This window comes from Geotrypetes seraphini, chromosome 9 (genome assembly GCF_902459505.1).
Source record: "Geotrypetes seraphini chromosome 9, aGeoSer1.1, whole genome shotgun sequence".
NCBI lineage: Eukaryota > Metazoa > Chordata > Amphibia > Gymnophiona > Dermophiidae > Geotrypetes > Geotrypetes seraphini.
This window is the reverse complement of record NC_047092.1, coordinates 74,695,599-74,715,457: the sequence shown is the minus strand read 5'-3', so window position 1 is coordinate 74,715,457 and position 19,859 is coordinate 74,695,599. Positions and strand designations below refer to the sequence as shown.

At 44.5% G+C, this 19,859-nt stretch overlaps 1 protein-coding gene across 2 annotated transcripts in view; it reads right to left on the bottom strand.

The window, feature by feature from the left end:
- The window catches only part of MON2 (MON2 homolog, regulator of endosome-to-Golgi trafficking), a 522,785-nt gene that overhangs the window by 31,088 nt on the left and 471,838 nt on the right, over nt 1–19,859 (bottom strand). For both annotated transcript variants that reach the window (XM_033958262.1, XM_033958263.1), the window contains one exon: nt 19,117–19,324. In XM_033958262.1, the coding sequence (XP_033814153.1) occupies nt 19,117–19,324 (208 nt within the window). The remainder of the gene's footprint in view (nt 1–19,116; nt 19,325–19,859) is intronic.

Here is a 19,859-nt window from a genome sequence, read left to right as displayed (position 1 = left end):
TGCTCTCCTTCTAGAAGCCTCTCTCCTCCAAGGTAGTTACAGGGGCTACCAGACTGGAGGTGGGACTTCTCTACAATATACCTATAGGTCTCTTCTATGTACTTCTCTGTCTCCCTCAGCTCCTCCAAGTCTGTTACTCTAGCCTTAAGGAAATGTACTCATTCTTTGAGAGCTAGGAGCTCTTTGCAGTGAGAACACATGTATAACTTCTCACCAACCGGGAGAAATTCATACATGTTACACTCAGTGCAAAAGACTGGATAGTACCCCTCTTGCTGTTGGACTACTGTCTGCATCTTGTTATTGAGCGTATTGATTAATTAATTAAACTTTATTAAGCTACTAGGAATATATTAGACTAGTATAGAGCATCTTAGGATTTTATTATATGCTTTATTTAGTGTTTCTTTCGTAGATAGTCTTAGGGTTATATTGTATGCTTATTTAGTGTTTGATTCTTTGTAGGTATTGAAATATAAAGAGTTCTCCTGTTGTCCTAATTATAATAATTGACAAAAAATGGAGACTATAAGTAAAGAAATGAGTTAGGGGTGGGCAGGAGAGGGGAAGGGGTGAGGGAAAGGAGTCTAAGCCAGACCCTGCTCTGCCTGCCAGAAACTATCTCAAGCAGAAGGTTCAAGCTTACAAAACCATAGAACTATAAAAGGCTATTATTCTATGCAGTCTAGCTAAGTAAAGTTTGCTCTTTTAAGATCTAAACTGTCTATAGAAGGGAACCTACAATTGAGCTTTTCTCCCCAAGCCTATTAAAGCTCAGAGCAAAATAATGTATAATTACCAAAGATACGTCTTCTACTCTTCTCCTCTCAGAAAGAGAATGTCCTCTTCCCTCTCTCTCCTCTCAGAAAGAATGCTAACGTGGACTTTTCCTCTCCTTATATAGATACTAGTCTTATAGCCCGTTACATTAACGGGTGCTAGAACATATGTGTGTGTGTCTCTCTTTATTTCTTTCTCTCTCTCTCCTTAGCCGCTTTCTTTCTTTCTTTTTCCTTGGCTGTCCATCACCACCCCTTGCCTGCTCCCCCTGTCCATTCTCCCTTCTTTTTACCTCCCCTGTGTCCACCACCACCCATTCACTGCTCTCCTTATGCAGCAGCAGCTCTTCTCCCTTTGTTTTACCTCCCCCCTGTCCAGCAGCACCTCTTTCCTTCTCCCCCTGTCCAACATTAGGCCTCCGTTCCTTTTTCTTCACCCCCCCTGTCCATCAGCACCTCTTTCCTTCTCCCCCTGTCTAGCAGTAGGCGTCCCTTCCTTTTTCTCCCCCCTCCTCCTTATCCCTATGATACACTTACCTTGCTCTGCCCCTGATCAGAGTTTCCCCACAGCCGCCCAGTTGAACCCATTGGAAAAGTTTCATCTGCTGCATCCCGCACCCCTCCTGACGCGACTCCCGCGGTCTTTCTTTTTGTCTGTCTCTGTCCCTGGCCCTCTTTGTCTGTCTGTCTTTCTGTGTATCTCCCTGCCCCTGTGTCTTTCTTCTTTTCTTTATGTCTCCCTTCCTCCCTCTGTCTGTCCGAAGCAGCATTCCCTCCCCCCACACCAGTTCCCTGTGCACCTGCCCCTGTGTCTTTCTTCTTTTCTTTCTGTCTCCCTTCCTCCCTCTCTGTCTGTCCAAAGCAGCATTCCCTCCCCCTCCATTTCCCTCCCCCACACCAGTTCCTTGTGCACCTGCCCCTGTGTCTTTCTTCTTTTCTTTATGTCTCCCTTCCTCCCTCTGTCTGTCTGTCCAAAGCAGCATTCCCTCCCCCCACACCAGTTCCCTATGCACCTGCCCCTGTGTCTTTCTTCTTTTCTTTCTTTCTCCCTTCCTCCCTCTGTCTGTCTGTCCGAAGCAGCATTCCCTCCCCCTTCCATTTCCCTCCCCCACACCAGTTCTCTGTGCAGCAGCATTAGCATTTCCGTTTCCTCTACCCCCCTTTCCCTTCCCGCGGTCGCGACTACAAACGTGGTCCCGAGTCCTTTGCCGCCCCCCCCTCCCCTTCCCGCGGGCCTGACTGGCGATTCAAGCAGCATGTGCAGCAGTCTTCACACGCTGCTTTGGGCCCTTCTACTGGCCCTTCTACTGGCACGTCCCTGATGACATCATCAGAGATGCGGCAGAGCAAATCAGGGCAGTAGAAGGGCCCGAAGCAGCGTGTGAAGACTGCTGCACATGCTGCTTGAATCGCCAGTCGGGCCCGTGGGAAGGGAAGGGGGAGGTGGCAAATGACTCGGGTCCCGGGCAGCGGAAAGTTGCTGGGCTCCTCGGTGGGGGCGCTGAGCGGCCACGATCCCTCTCCTCCCAGACCCCCCCCCGCTGGAGGAACAGAGGCTTCAGCATCTTCTATCCACTGCGGCCAACCCTAGCGGAAACAGGAAGTAGTCAGAGAGGGCGGGCCGCAGTGGACAGATGACGGCAAAGCCAGCGTTAGCGCGGTGCAGCACTTTTCTCTCCATTTAAAGGCGGGTGAGCCGGCGAGAAGGAGGAGGTGGTGGTTTTGATGGTGAGTGAGGGCGGGAGGGGAGAGTCGCCGGCTGTGCTGTGCATTCCCGATCTGGCCGCCGCATACGCACTGTTACCACGGACCTACGGATCACAGATCAGGGATCACAGATCACGCAGGTCTGAGTGTGCATGCACAGCTAGCGTTTTATTATATAGGATGACTTATAGGGGACTGCTCCAAACAGACCCTTTGAAGCTCACAGAAACTATCACTTACCACTTAAAAAATAGGTGTAAGGGCGCTTGCTCTAAACTTTTTAATGGTCATAAGAACATAAGAAATGGCTTAGACGGATCAGACTCTAGGTCCATCCAGTCCGGCGACCCGCACCCGCGGAGGCCAAGCCAGGTGTTCCCTGCTGAGAAACCTTGTTTACTCGTATCCCCCAATGTGATTGGCAAGAAGGTGTGCATCCAACTTGCTCTTGAATCCCAGAATGCTGGTCTCCATCACGACTTCCTCAGGGAGAGCGTTCCAAGCGTCCACCACTCGTTGTGCGAAACAGAACTTCCTAATATTTATCCTGGGCCTGGTGCCCCTCAGTTTCAGTCCATGACCTCTTGTCCGAGTCACATTTGACAATGTGAATAACGATGTTTCTTGCTCTATTTTGTCAAATCCTTTTAGTATTTTAAAAGTCTCTATCATGTCTCCTCGCAGTCTTCTCTTCTCGAGGGTGAACAATCCCAGTTTTCCGAGGCGTTCTTTGTAGCTCAAATTCTCGATACCTTTTACTAGCTTCGTGGCTCGCCTTTGCACCCTTTCCAGTAGGGTTATATCCTTCTTTAGGTAGGGAGACCAGTGTTGAACACAGTACTCCAAGTGTGGTCTGACCATTGCTCTGTAAAGCGGCATTATGATGTCCACCGATCTACTTGTGATTCCCTTCTTTATCATGCCCAACATCCTATTTGCTTTCTTTGCTGCCACTACGCATTGAGCCGACGGCTTCAGGGTCCTGTCTATCAGTACCACCAGGTCCCTTTCTTGTTCGGTCTTGCCCAGTGTCATACCTAACATTTTATATTCATGTTCCTTGTTTTTCTTACCCAGGTGCATCACTTTGCATTTTTCTATGTTAAACTTCATCTGCCACTTTTCTGCCCATTTCTCTAGCTGGTTCAAATCTCTCTGAAGTTCTTCTCTGTCCTTTTGTGTCCCAACTACCCGACATAGTTTTGTGTCGTCCGCAAACTTGATTAAATTACTTGTTGTTTCATCTTCTAGGTCGTTTATGAAGATATTGAACAAGATGGGCCCAAGAACCGATCCCTGGGGTACACCGCTTGTTACCTCTTCCCAGTCCGAGAACTTCCCACTTATGCCCACCCTCTACAATCTGTTTTCTAACCATTTGCCTATCCATCTTAGTATATCTCCTTCTATTCCATGGCTTTGTAGTTTCTTCAGAAGCCTTGCGTGGGGAACCTTATCAAACGCTTTCTGGAAGTCCAAGTATATTATATCCACCGGTTAACCGCTATCAATTTGTTTGTTCACCTCCTCAAAAAATTGAAGTAAATTAGTCAAACATGACTTCCCTTTCCTAAAGCCGTGTTGGCTAGCTCTCATCAGGTCGTGATTTTCCAGGTATTGCTCTATGCTATCCTTTATTAGTACTTCAATAATTTTCCCAGGAACCGACGTAAGACTCACAGGTCTATAGTTGCCCGGTTCTCCTCTCGATCCCTTTTTGAAGATTGGGATGACATTCGCTATCCTCCAGTCGTCTGGTATTTGCCCGGTTTTAATTGACAAGTTAGCTAGGGATTGTAATAGTTCTCCGATTTCTATCTTAAGCTCCTTTAGCACTCTTGGGTGAATTCCATCTGGTCCAGGGGATTTATCACTTCTCAATCTGTCGATCTGATAATATATCATATTCAAATCCACATTTACTGTGGTGAGGCTATCCTCATTTTCTCCCTTGAATACTCTCCCTGTTTCTGGCATTGATGCAGTGTCCTCCTTGGTAGAATGAGTTGAGCCTATCCACAATCTGTTTGTCTTCCTTGATGCACCCTTTTCTTCCTTGGTCGTCAAGAGGGCCCACTGCCTCCTTAGCTGGTTTTGCTAATGGCAAATTAGAACATGGCCATTAATTGAAAAAGACGGAGGCTGTCCATTTTCTGGCTGCAGTAAAAATGAATAGCACACGAGAAAGACTCCCATAAGGGTACACTAAGGCCATTTTCTACTGCAGCTTAGTAGAAGGACCTCTTAGACTGTGGATGATCTGCTGGAGTGGCTTGTTGACTGGCCAAAGTGATCTGTTCTGTGTGTTCTGCTGGTTTTGGAGCTCCTGGTGGAATGTTTAGAACTGTCTGATTATTGGGATTCAGTGTCTTTATCTGGGGCCTCTGTTGAATGCTCTGTCTCTTTAAGAGAATTCTTTACCGTGGCCTGCCATACTGGTCCAAGGCCCTTTAACTCACAGACTGGACCATACTATCTTGAGTATGCTTTCTAGTCATGTAAGCAAAAAATTTTGCTGATGTCCTTTCATATTTCTGATAAGCAGCCTCTATTTGACTGACTGGGACTTTCCCACTTATATGATGTGTTACTCTGGCCCAAAGGTTCCTAATACTATGAGGTATTTTTGCACATCTAACGCATAGTTTTCCTGAGCCTTCTCAGTCAAAGTGTGTACCCTTATTTCTGTGCCAGTGCCCTCTTCACTGGCAAGGTGGGTGTCTGCCAGGCTGGTATCTGTTGTTTTTTGGGCCATAATGCAGGAATAACCCCCACTTTTTTTTTTTTTTTTTTTTTACAAACAGTTCTAAAGGGTGCCTACAGCTGAGTAGGGCTGCAATCAAAACAATGTTTCTCTTTTCTGCTAAGGGATGGGCAGGACTCTCCCCTTGCCTTATGAATTAGTCATGCAGCTTTACCCTTGTTTTCTTTAAACAGTCTCTATGGCAACCACTGGATACAATATAAGCTTGTTTCCTTATGAACTATTCATGCAAGTTTAGCTATGGTGCGCAGAGTATAATCTTTTGTTTTTAGCCATCAAAAGCAGCCTCAAACACAATTCAAACATAAGCAGTAACTTACTCCACACAATTTCTCTTGCTTCTTGATTTTAATGAGTGATCCTCACTTTGACGCAGCCAACAATCAAACTTCTGATTTTTACTGAGATGATTTGAGCAGTACTGTAACTGAGTTCTGATTTCACTGCCAGTACTATTCCAATAGGCACTACTCCATATTCTGAATCTACTATGGAGAGGGAAGTATCCAGCTTCTTCTTGGCAGTTTAGCATCTGGTTTTACTGTCTTGACCTGTCAATACCCTGGATGACAGTCAAGCAGTTTAACTCTTGTAGCCTAAATATTACCAAGTGTGGACTCTGTGTTCCTTAAACAGGTCTTTTTTAATATCAATTTAGACGAAGCATGAACACTTACAGTTTATAGCTCTTACAGCAGTTTTTCACAAAGTCATTACATTCTACTGGCACATACTTTACTTAGGGGAAGCCAGGAATTAGAGAATGACATGGGGGACAAATTTTTCCCTGTCCCTGCAGGAACTCAATTTCCCCTTCCCATCCCCGCAAGTATTGTCCCTGTCCCATTCCTGTAAGCTCAGCCTTAACCACACAAACCTCAAACACTTATGATTTTAAAGTATTTGAAGCTTGTTAAGATGAGAACAGAGCTTACAGGAATGGAGCAGTAACAGGAAAAGAACTCGCTAGGACGGGAAAATGAGTTCCTGCAGGGACATGTTCCCATGTCATTCTCTACCAGAAATGGTCTGCATAGTCCCTATGCAGAAATAACATATACCGTATTTTCACGTAGATAACGCGCACCCATGTAAAACACGCACACGGGTATAGCGCGCGGAAAACACAAATTTATGTACAGAAATTTTTATATACCGCGCACACCCGTATACCGCGCATGCTGCCCGACTCTCCTTTCGCCCGCCCCGACTCTCCTCTGGCCACCCCGACTCTCCTTTCGCCCGCCCCGACACTCCTTTCCCCCTTGAAGTCCTGTCCCCACCCTGAAAGCCTGATGCCCCCCTGACGTCCAATTCACCCCCCCCCCCGCAGGACCGCTCGCACCCCCACCCCGAAGGACCGCTCGCACGGACTCCCACCCGCACCCGCACCCCCACCCTGAAGGACCGCTCGCACCCCCACAGCCTCCCGACCCCCCCCCCATCATGTAGAAGCTCCTACCGGTGTCCTGCTGCTTTCTCTTGGCGGTCCCGGCCCTTTCGTGAGCCCTGCGCCTGCGCTGCTTCCTCTTCCGGTGGTTCGCCCTTTCTCTAACGTCAAGCCCTCTTGCCCCGCCGACTCCCCGACACGATCGGGGCAAGAGGGAGCTCAAGCCCTCTTGCCCCAGCCAATCGCGGCACCCCCGACACGATCGGGGCAAGAGGGAGCTCAAGCCCTCTTGCCCCCCCCCCGACACAATCGGAGCAAAAGGGAGACCAAGCCCTCTTGCCCCGCCGACTTCCCAACTCCCCTACAATATCGAGCCAGGAGGGAGCCCAAACCCTCCTGGCCACGGCGACCCCCTACCCCCACCCCGCACTACATTACGGGCAGGAGGGATCCCAGGCCCTCCTGCCCTCGACGCAAACCCCCCTCCCCCCAATGACCGCCCCCTCAAGAACCTCCGACCGCCCCCCCAGCTGACCCGCGACCCCCCTGGCCCGGGAGCCTTAGGTCCCTCCTGGGGGCGGGGCCTGAGGCACATGGGCCCAACCCGACCATGTGCCCAAGGCCCCGCCCCCCGGAGGGACCTAAGGCTCCCGGGCCTATTCTGATTGGCCAGGCGCCTTAGGCCCCACCAGTAGGCGGCGCTTTGGGACGGATGGGCCAATCCGGCCTCATTCCGTTGTTGGCTGCCTGCCGGACAGGCGGGTTTGGCTCTCGTCTGTCCGGCAAACTACACAAAGGTACGGGAAAGGGGGGTCGGTTTTCATCCATTCTTGACCTTTTCCATTCCTTAAACAAATCTCTGTTCGTTTCCCTCACCTCTACAGCAGGAGTGTCAAAGTCCCTCCTTGAGGGCCGCAATCCAGTCGGGTTTTCATGATTTCCCCAATGAATATGCATGAGATCTATTAGCATACAATGAAAGCAGTGCAAGCAAATAGATCTCATGCATATTCATTGGGGAAATCCTGAAAACCTGACTGGATTGCAGCCCTCGAGGAGGGACTTTGACACCCCTGCTCTACAATGAGCCACGCCAGTTCCTTGCTCTTTTTCCTCTTGGATCCCTTGTTGATATGCGGTATATATATATATATATAGATTTTGCGCCTCGGTGACTATGTACTTAAAAAGGGACCAAGCTTGCTCTAGCATTTTTACAATGCTTATTCTCTTTTTAATCTTTTTCCCCACCATGAGTTTCATCCCTTCGTAATTCCCTTTTCGGAAGTTCAGTGCCGTGGCCGTCGTTCTAGACCAATGTTTTGCCCCTGCATCCGGTTGAAGCGGATCATGTTGTGATCGCTGTTTCCCAGCGTCCCTTCTACTTCTACACCTTGTGCCGGTCCCTGTAGTCCATTTAGAATTAAGCCCAGAATTGCATTTCCTTTGTATTTTCCTTGACAAGTTGTTCCAGGAAGCAATCGCCTACAGCATCCAAGAACTTGGTCTCCCTACCGGAGCCGGAGGTGCCTAGGTTCCAGTCTATCCCTGGATAGTTGATATCACCCATGATAACTGCATTGCCTCCCTTTTAGTTGCGTTTAATCTCATCTGTCATTTCTCCATCAATTTCTTCGGACTGCCCTGGGGGTCGGTAGTAGATGCTGATCTTCATTTGCAGTCCATTTGTTCCTGGAATTTTGACCCACAAAGATTCTACCTTATCCATCTGTTGTGGTGTGTTCTCTTCAGTAGATTCAATTCTCTCTTTGACGTATATGGCAATGTCCCCACCTTTTTGAGCCACTCTGTCTCTGCGGTATAGTTTGTATCCTAGTGTAGCATAGTGTCCCAGACATTTTCCTCAGTCCACCATATTTCCGTGATGCCAATGATGTCCATGTTATCTTTTTGTGCCATAGCTTCTAATTCACCCATCTTATTCCTTAGACTCCTTGAGTTTGTGTACATACACTTGAGTTTGCGGCCTGTTCCTTTCTTGCATTTCCTTCCCTCGTGTCCCTTTCGATCTGTCTTGCCTGTGATCCGGAGAGTCTTCCCCTCTATCTTCCTGCACGGTATCCTCTGGGTATATCGGTTCCCAAACCATCGACTTTCTCTCTAGGTCAACTGTTGGCTTTCCCCTTTTTCCTAGTTTAAAAATTTCTCAACTTCTTTCTTGATGCTACTTGCAAGTAGCCTCGTTCCGTCTCTGCTGAGGTGGAGTCCATCCTTCCTGAATAGCTTGCTCTTCCCCCAGAATGTCGTCCTGTTGTGCAAGAAGTGGAATCCTTCTTCCTCACACCAGCGCCACATCCATGTGTTGACTGCTTGCAGCTCCATTTGCCTTTTCTCATCGGCCCTGGGTACTGGCAGGATCTCCAAGAATGCTATCCTTTACGTTCTGGTCTTCAGCTTCCTTCCTAGCATCTGGAACTGGTCCTTCAGTACTTCCCTGTTGTAGTTCCTGTTGCTTATGTTGTTTGTCCCCACATGGATCACCACCACCGTATCTTCTTCTTCCACACTGTCGATGATCCTGTCGATGCGGCACAGTATGTCTTCTACCTTAGCTCCCGGTAGAGAGGTCACCAGCCGATCCAGTCTTCCTCCCGCTATGTGGCTGTCGACTTGTCTGATGATGGAGTCCCCCACGACGATTACTGTCCTCTCTATCTTCTCTTGATTCTCCAGCCGCAGGTGTATGTCCATCTCTCCAGCCATAGGTCCGTGTCCTTTGTTCCCATCCATCAACTGCCGAGATACACCTACAGAGAGTGTGGACCATCCAACGGACAACCACCAGGAAGAAATGGGTGACACAGTAGTAAGATTTGGAAACAGCGGAGGGAACCCAAAAGAAGACGAGTTGCTGGTGATTTTCCACGGCCTCCCTGTATGCCTCCTCTATGAACTTCTCCAGCTCTCGGACTTCTTCCTCGATGGTGTCCTCTGTCTTGATGTTCTCTGCATCCTCTGTCTTGATGTTCTCTGTATCTTTGTCTTCCTCCTCCACTGCTTGAAGTGCCTCCAGTTCCAGTATTCTGCCCTCCAGGAGTCTGATTTATTTCTTCAGGCTCTCCAGTTCTCCGCATCAAGTGCATAAGTAAGACCACCTCCCAGAGGGAAGGTAGTCATACATATGGTAGACGGTGCAGAAAACTGGGTAGCTCAACATCCTGCTTCTATCTGCTGCTTCCATTGCTGTCTGCTGTGGATGTCCTCTGTGCCTGCTGTGTCTGCCCGGTTGTGTGTCCTCTGCGTCTGCTGTGTCCTCTGTGTCTGCCTGGTTGTGTGTCCTCTGCATCTGCTGTGTCTGCCTGGTTGTGTGTCCTCTGCACCTGCTGTGTCCTCTGTGTCTGCCTGGTTGTGTGTCCTCTGCGCCTGCTGTATCCTCTGTGTCTGCCTGGCTGTGTTTTCTCTGTGCCTGCTGTGTCCTCTGTGCCTGCCTGGTTGTGTGTCCGCTGTACCTGCTGTGTCTGCCTGGTTGTGTGTCCTCTATGTCTGCTTTGGTCTCTTTCTGCTCTCCTTTAGCGGTGGCTCGTCCCTTCTCAAGGCCCTTTCGCAAAGGCACTCTTGCTAAGGCGAGCGCCTTTAATGCTCGCCTTCGACATGCGCCAAATTTCTGAGCGCCGTTGGCCCCTCCAATTTTAAGGGGGAGCTTGAGTGGTCAGAGCTAACTCTTGCCGATTCACCTCGTAGTCTCCTGCCTCTTCTTCTCCTCTCCTACTCTTTTCTCTCCTTCAGCTTCCCTCTCCCTCTACTTCACTCTCCAACTGCTTCTTCTCTCCTGCTTGCCTGCCCAAGCTCCACTGAACTCCGCTCCGTTGACCCCTCTTTTTAAGGGGGAGCTTCTGTGGTCGATGTCGGGGATTGGGAGGAGCTAACTCTCGCTGATTCCCCTCGTAGTCTCTGGCCTCTTCTTCCCCTCTCCTGCACTTTTCTCTCCTTTTGCTTCCCTCTCCCTCTACTTCATTCTCCAACTGCTTCTTCTCTCCTGCTTGCCTGCCCAAGATGGACTTCCAACTAGAAGGGTATATATTCTTCCAAACCCCTCTTAATTCTCTTCACAATAAATACTTATAACGTTTATGGATCCTCAGAAGTACCACCTAACACTCAAACATGTTCATTGTGTCAGGCTTTATGTACTACTTCCTCACCAGATCACCCATCATTTTAATATTACGTTTATAAAAACTTTTTTCCACCTTAGTGTATAAATATTTATAAATACTTTTTTATTCATAGCTTTAAAAATTGTGGACCTACTGTGAGGGATTTATGTCGCCAACATGTTTCACCCGAAGGGGTTTTATCAAGGCTCACATCCCTAATAGAATGAAAAATAAACTTTTGAATGTTCACTCAGTTAACTATGATGTTATCTTACATTTAATTAACTATCATATCCCACTATCATGGGAACACACTTTTACAGATGGCTCTTTTATAAAAATGCACAATAGTGCTCAAACCTTTCAGCTTACCCTTCTAAAGCTTACTGCCGCTGTATACGACCACTGAATAGTTAGTTCAAAATGGCTGAGGCTTGTTCCTACCTCACTTTAATACATTCACCTTGCCCGAACAGCTGATGGTGATGTCATCATGGAGGCGCCATCAACCCTTAGTGCAGGAAGGGAAAACTAGATAAATGGAACTTAATAACAGAATATTATCTTATACCCTCCATAATATTAGACTATAGAAGGATCCCAATGGCAAGACCCCCAAACTAAATGAGTCATCAAAGCTCATGATAGGACTAAATGTAGAACAAGTAGGGTTAAATACCTCATCATTTGCCCTTGCTTATTGGTACGTTAGATAGATTGTGAGCCCACCGGGACAGATAGGGAAAATGCTTGAGTACCTGATTGTAAAAACCGCTTAGATAACCTTGATAGGCGGTATATAAAATCCTAATAAACTTGAAACTTGATATGTGGGCCGTACTAAAAGATCTATTCAGATATTTTTAACCGAGCATAAATACCACATCACCACAGGGGCTCTTCAAACTCCACTAGTCCAACATTGGATTCAACACACAGTAGAGCAGCTACAGTGGAGGATTATTGAGCATTTAGAAGAAGGGAGGGAGGGTGGTAACTTGGAAGAAAAACTTAATTTTATTGAACATAGATGGATTTACCGGCTGAATACGGTGATCCCTTCTGGGTTAAATTTGGAGCTTGAATGGGCTACATTCATATGAATGTTTTCAGTCGGGCGAGTCCCAGGGAATCTAATATTTTTGGAGGGCATAAGGTAATATTCTGTTATTAAGTTCCATTTATCTGGTTTTCCCTTCCTGCACTAAGGGTTGGTGCCGCCTCCATGATGATGTCACCATCAGCTGTTTGGTAAGGGTGAATGTATTAAAGTGAGGTAGGAACAAGCCGCAGCCATTTTGAACTAACTATTCAGTGGTTGGATACAGCGGCAGTAAGCTTTAGAAAGGTAAGCTGAAAGGTTTGAGCACTATTGTGCATTTTTATAAAAGAGCCATCTGTAAAAGTGTGTTCCCATGATGGTGGGATATGATAGTTAATTAAATGTAAGATAACATCATAGTTAACCGAGTGAACATACAAAAGTTTATTTTTCATTCTATTAGGGATGTGAGCCTTGATAAAACTCCTTCGGGGGAAACATGTTGGCGACATAAATCCCTCACAGTGTGACCACAATTTTTACAGCTAAGTATAAAAAAGTATTTAAAACTATTTATACACCAAGGTGGAAAAAAATATTTATAAACGTAACATTCAAACGATGGGTGATCCAGTGAGGAAGTAGTACATAAAGCCCGACACAATGAACATGTTTGAGTGTTAGGTGGTACTTCTGAGAATCCATAAACGTTATAAGTATTTACTGCGAAGAGAATTAAGAGGGGTTTGGAAGAATATACAGTGGAACCTTGGTTTACGAGCAAAATTCATTCCAGAAGTATGCTCGTAAACCAAATTGCTAGTATATCAAAGCGAGTTTCCCCATAGGAATGAATGGAAACTCGCTTGATACGTTCTTCCCCCCTCGAGGCCACCGACGCTGCTCCATACCCTCCTCTCGGAGAGAGCGAGATCAGAAGGCCTTGAGCATGCGCAAATGCTCAAGGCCCAGTCCAGCCAAGAGGGAGGATCTTCGATGCCCAGTCCAGCCCAGCCCAGAGGGAGGATCTTCGAGCACCGGCATGTCCTGTGCGTTGGTGGCGGTGTCAAATTGGGGTAAGGGATGCTATTTGGGTGCTCGGCGGGGGATGTAGGATCGCGGAGCGGGGGGGCGGCACACAAGCGGGTGAATGCCGGATCACGAAGGGGGATGGCGCTTGTAAATCAAGTCAAGCTCGGTTTGTGAGGTGCCGATTTTGCAAATGTTTTGCTCATCTTGCAAAACATTTACAAACTGGTGCACTCGTAAACCGAGGTTTGACTGTATACCCTTCTGGTTGGAAATTTGTGTTCAACTCTCACAGTAATCCTGAACTTAACTATTGTGCTGTCCAGTTAAGTGGTTAAGATGGCATCAACTTTCTTCCAGAGCTGAAGAAGAAGGTGGGCTCCATCAAGCTGCAGCCAATACCTCTGAGAGCTGCTAAGCACTCTGGGAATTTGATAACATAAGAAGTGCCATATTAGGATAGACCAAAGGTCCATCAAGTCCAGTATCCTGTTTCCAACAGTGGCCAACTCAGGTCCAAGTACCTAGCTAGATTCCCAAGAAATAAAACTGATTTTATGCTGTTTAGCCTAAGAATAAGCAGTGGATTTCCCCAAGCCATATCAATAATGGCCTATGGATTTCTCTTATAGGAAATTATCCAAGCCTTTTTTAAATCCCACCAAGCTAACTGATTTCACCACATTCTTTGGCAATGAATTCCAGAGTTTAGTTACATGTTGTATAAAGAAATATTTTCATTGTTTTGTTTTAAATCTACTACTTATTAGCTTCATCGCATGCACCTTAGTCCTAGTATTTTTGAAGAATAAACAAGCGATTCACATCTACCCTTTCCACTCCACTCAGTATTTTATAGACCTCTATCATATCACTCCTGAGTCATCTTTTCTCCAAGCTGAAGAGCCCTAGCTGCTTTAGCCTTTCTTCATAAGGAAGTCATCCCAAACCTATTATTTCCATCGCCCTTCTTTGTACCTTTTCTAATTCTGCTATATCTTTTTTGAGATACGGTGACCAGAAGTGCACACAGTATTCAAGTTGTGGCCATACCAAAGTGCGATACAAGGGTATTATAACATTTTCTTCTTTGTTGTCCATTCCTTTCCTGATAATTCCTAATATTCTACTCAGTGGTGTAGTAAGGGGGGGCGAGAGGGGTGGTCCATCCCAGGTGCCCCCTCTGCATCTTCCCACTCCACCCCTTGCCATATGTGCACCCCTCCTTCCTTTCTTCCGTAGCTCTAGTTGTTTACCACTGTGAGCAAGAACTTCAACGTGTTCAACATGTTCCTTGCGAATGCATCAGCTCTCCTGTTGATGTCACTTTCTGGTATCAAACATACGAAGTGACATCATTGGGAGAGCCGGGGTTGTGAGGAGCATGTTGAAGTTGGTACTCGTAGCAGTAAATAACTAGAGATATGGGGGAAGGGAGCACATGCATGGCAGGAGGATCAGGATAGGAGCAGGGGGAAGAAACAAGGGCGGGGGAGGGGCGCCTCTCATCCTAGCTGGACCACTGATTCTATTTGCTTTCTTAGCCATTGCCACAGATTGAGCTGAAGATTTCAATGTATCCTCAATAATGACACCTAGATCCTTTTCCTGGCCAGTGACGCCTAATATAGAACCCAGCATGTAGCTATAGCTCGGGTTCCTCTTTCCCACAAGCATCACTTTGCACTTGTTCGCATTAAACATCATCTGACATTTTGATGCCTAGTCTTCCAGTTTCATAAGGTCCTCTTGCAATTTTTCACAATCCTCTTGCGATTTATCAACTTTGAACAACTTTGTGTCATCAGTAAATTTAATTTTCTCACTAGTTAGTCAGGGGTGTCAAAGTCCCTCCTCGAGGGCCGGAATCCAGTCGGGTTTTCTGGATTTCCCCAATGAATATGCATTGAAAGCAGTGCATGCACATAGATCTCATGCAGATTCATTGGGGAAATCCTGAAAACCCGACTGGATTCCGGCCCTCGAGGACCGACTTCGACACCTGTGCTCTAGAATCTGTTTTGCTACTTGGGATCTAGCTAGGTGCTTGGGACCTGGTGGCCACTATTTGAAACAGGATACTGGGCTTGATGAACCTTCGGTTTGTTTCAGTATGGAAATTCTTATGTTAGAAAGCAGCAGTCCTAGCACAGACCCCTAGGGAGCCCCACTTTTTACCCTTCTCCATTGAGACCACTCTCTATATTCTGTCTTTCAACCAGTTCTCAGTCCATAAAAGGACATTTTCTCTTATCGCATGACTTTCTAATTTCCTCTGAAATCTTTCATGAGGTTCTTTGTCAAATACCTTTTGAAAATTCAAATACACAATATCAACCGGTTCACCTTTATCCACATGTTCATTCATTCCTTCAAAGAAATGCAGTAGATTGGTGAGGCAAGATTTCCCTTGACTAAAACTATGTTGGTTTTCTCTCATTAATCCTTGCTTATGTATATGTTCTAAACTCAAAAAAGCTTGTCCAATATAATGCTCTTCTAAACTAAACTACACAGACCTCAGTAGTACAGCCCAGGAACCAATTTATCACTCACTTCTTCATCGGTCTTTAATGCTTTATTATTTTGTTATCAAAATGCCCACATTTTAAAACTTTACCAAAAACATACACTTTTTACACATCTTAGAACAGACAATCTATATACTTGTTTTATATAAGAAAATGAGAAACTGCCCTCATAATATGGGGGCAGAACAATCACAAAACAACTTTAAAACATATTACAAAATCTCAACATATCAGAAACCTCTAAAATTGGCAAGGATCTTAAAAACAGAATTTTATGGCTGAATCTAAAAGAGGAAGGGCAGGGGTCCTTAATTATATCCAAATCACAATTTTAGAGGTGTAAAATATCATAAACAAAGCAAAGTAAGTTAAAATGCAACAATATTTGAGGGTGACAGCAACATTAAGATTGCATTTTTGGACCTGGACCTACTCTCCTAACTGCTTTAGAGCCATTTTAATGTTTTGCTAATCATTTTTATTCCTAATTTTTTTTAAAGTCTATATTTTTTTTTTTAACAAATAATTACAAGTTACACCACTTATTCCAGTAACTCAGTGCTTACTTTCCCGATTCAATATTCTGTTAGAAATACTAAACAAAAGATAAAGTAATGAAATGCAAGCCTTCCTCAGACCACTATAACAGTGGGAGAGGAGAATTAGAAAATTGGCTTAAACAGACTATCTTCAGCTTCATCCCATTTCAGCTTCATGTAGCACCAACATTTAACTTCTTGAGGTCTAAAAAGGACCTCAGATGTTCAGGTAGGAAGAAGATATATCTCAAACCTAAATACTTAATCATGCATTTACATGAATATGCTAACAAAAAGGTAGCTCCTAATTTTTTTTTTTGTTTCTTCTTTCATAATTAGGAATTCTTTCCTTCTCTCCTATGTTGACTTAGTCACATCTGGTTATAACCAAATCCACTGACCAAAAGAAGAGTACAGTTGACTCCTCCTAAGTGCACATTGGTTAAGCGCACGCTTCGGTTATCCGCAGCCTACCACCATGGTCCAGTTTTTTTTTACATTAAAGTCAATGGATGTAAACTCCGGATAATTGAAATTCTGATAAGCACACAATCCGCTTATGCGCACTGTTATAGGTCTCACCTCTATTCGTTCACATTATGTTCACTCCAGTTAAAAGCAATCACGTTCTCACGTTGATGAGCCACATGTTTCGGAACAGCAGTCTAGGCTTTCCCAGGTGTTTGAACTTTTGAAACTGCACCATGGCATCTGATGGAGAAAAATCTTTGTCTTTGGCTGAACGTGTCCAACACTCTGGTCAAAAGTCATTGTTTTTGGCTGAACGTGTCAATGTCTTAAAGAGACGACCAACGTGAGAGTCAGGTCTCTATTGCAAAATATTACAGCGTTCATCCTAGCCAGATTTCTTAGATTTACAAAAAAAATGCAAGCCATATTGAAAGACTGGCAAAATAATAGCAATCCTACCAGGAAATGGAAAAGAATTGTGAAGGCTGGAGACGCTGAACAGGCGTTGCTGCGATGGTTTTCTGAAGCTAGAAGTCAACAACTGCTAATCAATGGGCCTCTGCTGATGGAGAAAGCAGCACAGTTATCCGAAGAATTGGGCGCAGAAGATTTCAAAGCAACAAACAGATGGCTGGAGAGGTGGAAGGTTCGTAATGGCATAAAATTTAAGAAGCAGCATGGCATAATACAAGATGCAGATGAGTTTGGTGCAGAAAGATGGGTCATGGAAGTATTGCCATCAGTCATTGGTGGATATGAACCGTGCAACGTTTTCAACGCCAATGAGACGGGCCAGTATTGGCCTTGCACTTAAATCGACTGTACCACTATTTTTAAAATACATCCTCAAAATAGAACTCAAATCTTGCTCAAAGATAAAATTAAAGATAAGTCACCCGATCCATTACTTCAGAAAGAGAATCTTCAAGGATAGCTGTAGTATCCTGTAAATTATTTTCTTGTTGAATATGATCAGTAGTTCCAATATTATTTGCTAATTAAAATCTGTTCCAATCTTTTTGTCCTTATTAACCAGTAGATAATAAGCCTTGTTTATAGGTGGAATGCTTTCATAAGAAAACTTCAAATTTTCAAAAAGAAACTTTAAAACACTTTCAGCAGAGATATACTCAAAATTTTTAGACAATTCAACACTCTCAAGTTCAATCACCTATTGAAATTTTCTATTTGTTCAATTTTCCGTGAAATATTTTTCTGATCATTTATCACTGTAGCAACCATCTCTTTCAAATTAGTAGTTTCTATATTTTCTCCATACAATCTTGGTGAACACGATCCAAATTCAAAGAGAAAGAATCTACTTTTGAAACAAGTACCTCTATATCGTGTGCCGTTTTCCTCACCGTTGCATCAAGCTTCCTTATGGCCTCAAGAAGTGTTCCCAGTGTCATTGCAGGTTCCAATGCTGGATTTTCAGCTTCTCTGATGTTTTCCTCACTTTGCAGCTCCTTCAGAAGTGAGGCCTCACCCAGATCCAGTTCCGGAGTTTCTTATCCTGATCTCCCGGAACTAGACTCCTTAGCACTCCCGCTGGTCAGGGTGGTATATTTACTAACAGAGGCGATAACGAGATATTATGCAGAACGCTCCTTTGTTCGGCTCCATTGCAGAACCTAGCCTCTGATCCTCCAGCTGAGGGCTGGCGGCGACATGTCGGTCCAGTATCTGAGGTAGGTTGAATCAGTGAGGATGACAGTGCTGATAGTAAACCATCTCTCACTGTATTCTTCCTTTTCGAATGTGGCATTGAGAAAAATCTCCGAAGAAGAAACATGAAAAGATTAGAACGGATAAGCCACTCAGGAAAAATCAGTGGAATGAAAGAATGTCATCAAAGTCTGTCCTCCATCTTGACTCCTCCCCCCAATTCTCTATTTCTACTTTTTACTTCTACTTTTAGTTTTAGCAAATTTTGGTGCAAGCAGTTTCCTTCACCAATCTAGGTATTTAAGCTGTTTGTTGCATTCTTAGCATATCACTTTTAGACCCTGACCCATATTTTTTATAAATACATATTGTTATGCTATATTTACTTGGATTTCATTTTAAGTCTGCAAAGTGGTTATACAGTTATAAGCAATCAGGCACTTTAAGTTATCAGCTATGGCTTCCTTTCTGTATGTTCATACTTTATACTTTATTTTAGTTTCTAATAGTTTGGATGCATTTTTGGGGTACTGTTAAAATTTTATGTTTTAAAGTATTTAATAATTTATTTACTGATGCATTTACTATTTACTATGTTCTTATTACAGTATATTATGTTATTTATTGTAAGCCCCTGAGGCAGCCTGTTTAGGTGAATCTCAGCTGAGTCAGGCATGATTTTGACCCCTCCGCTTTTGTTGCTAATAAGTGTTTGCATTTGGAATACTCTTAGACATTGGTCTGCTTGTTTTTGACTATTATCTGATCTGCTCCATATCTCTGCCGGACTGGCTCTTGTTGACTGCATCCCTATCTTCTTGTCAATGGAAAAAATATGTATCACAACCACAAATAATCCAGTTTCTTCAAGACTAAAATGACCAAAAAATATTTAAAAGCTGTTCAAAATGAATGCTAATATTTATTGTTTCCATTTTGATTGAAACGAGAGAACATTGTGTACAGGTACAGTATACTGCCTGCTGGGACCTGCTTTTATGTAAAGTTCTGGTGATGTATGGAATAGATCAATAAATCTGAAATGGTTATTTATATTGCAAAAAAATGTTATTCATACCTTGGAAGAGGGCATTTGCCACTTAGTCTTTCATCTTCAATATAACGATTTAGTACATCCTGGGCTCTCTTCAAAAGCACAGAGAGTGCCATACGGGAGATGTAGCCTTCCTGAGGAGTTGTGACTTTATTACTGAATGAAAACTGGAGAAGGGTTTCAAAGCACATTTTAGAGAATTCCTCTCTCATGCGAATGTCAATTTCTGCTTCTGTGAAGGTAAAACATAAGCATTTCAGAGAGAGGCAAAACTGTAACATTATTTAGAGCACAACAGTGATGCTTTGTATCATACCTGAGTAGTTCAAGGCAAGTTATAGGGGCCAATGTAATAAGCCATGCATTAGAACTGTGCACTGAAAAAAGTTTTACTCCTGATGCACTAAATTAAAATGTTAATCTACACAAGTAAATGGGCACATGTGTAAGCTGCAATTTTAGAACAGTCACTACTTATATGTGTATAGCCACAGGATGTATAGATTTCCAGGGCAATATTTGCATAATGTTAGTCCTGCTGTCAATCAGGAACTGCATATCCTCTAGCTAGTTAGGTTACACCCAGACTCCAGCTTCACAGTAAAGCTAAGCTTCTCTTGCATGTCACAGCTGGCTTCAGCTGCTCATGTAGATACAGAACAGGAATGTTTAGTTTAACATTTTGTAGGGAGCAGAAGAGAGGGAGAGCATGCAAATATGAAAAACTATCTTCTGTGTTAACATTTACCTACATCAGGATTATGCCA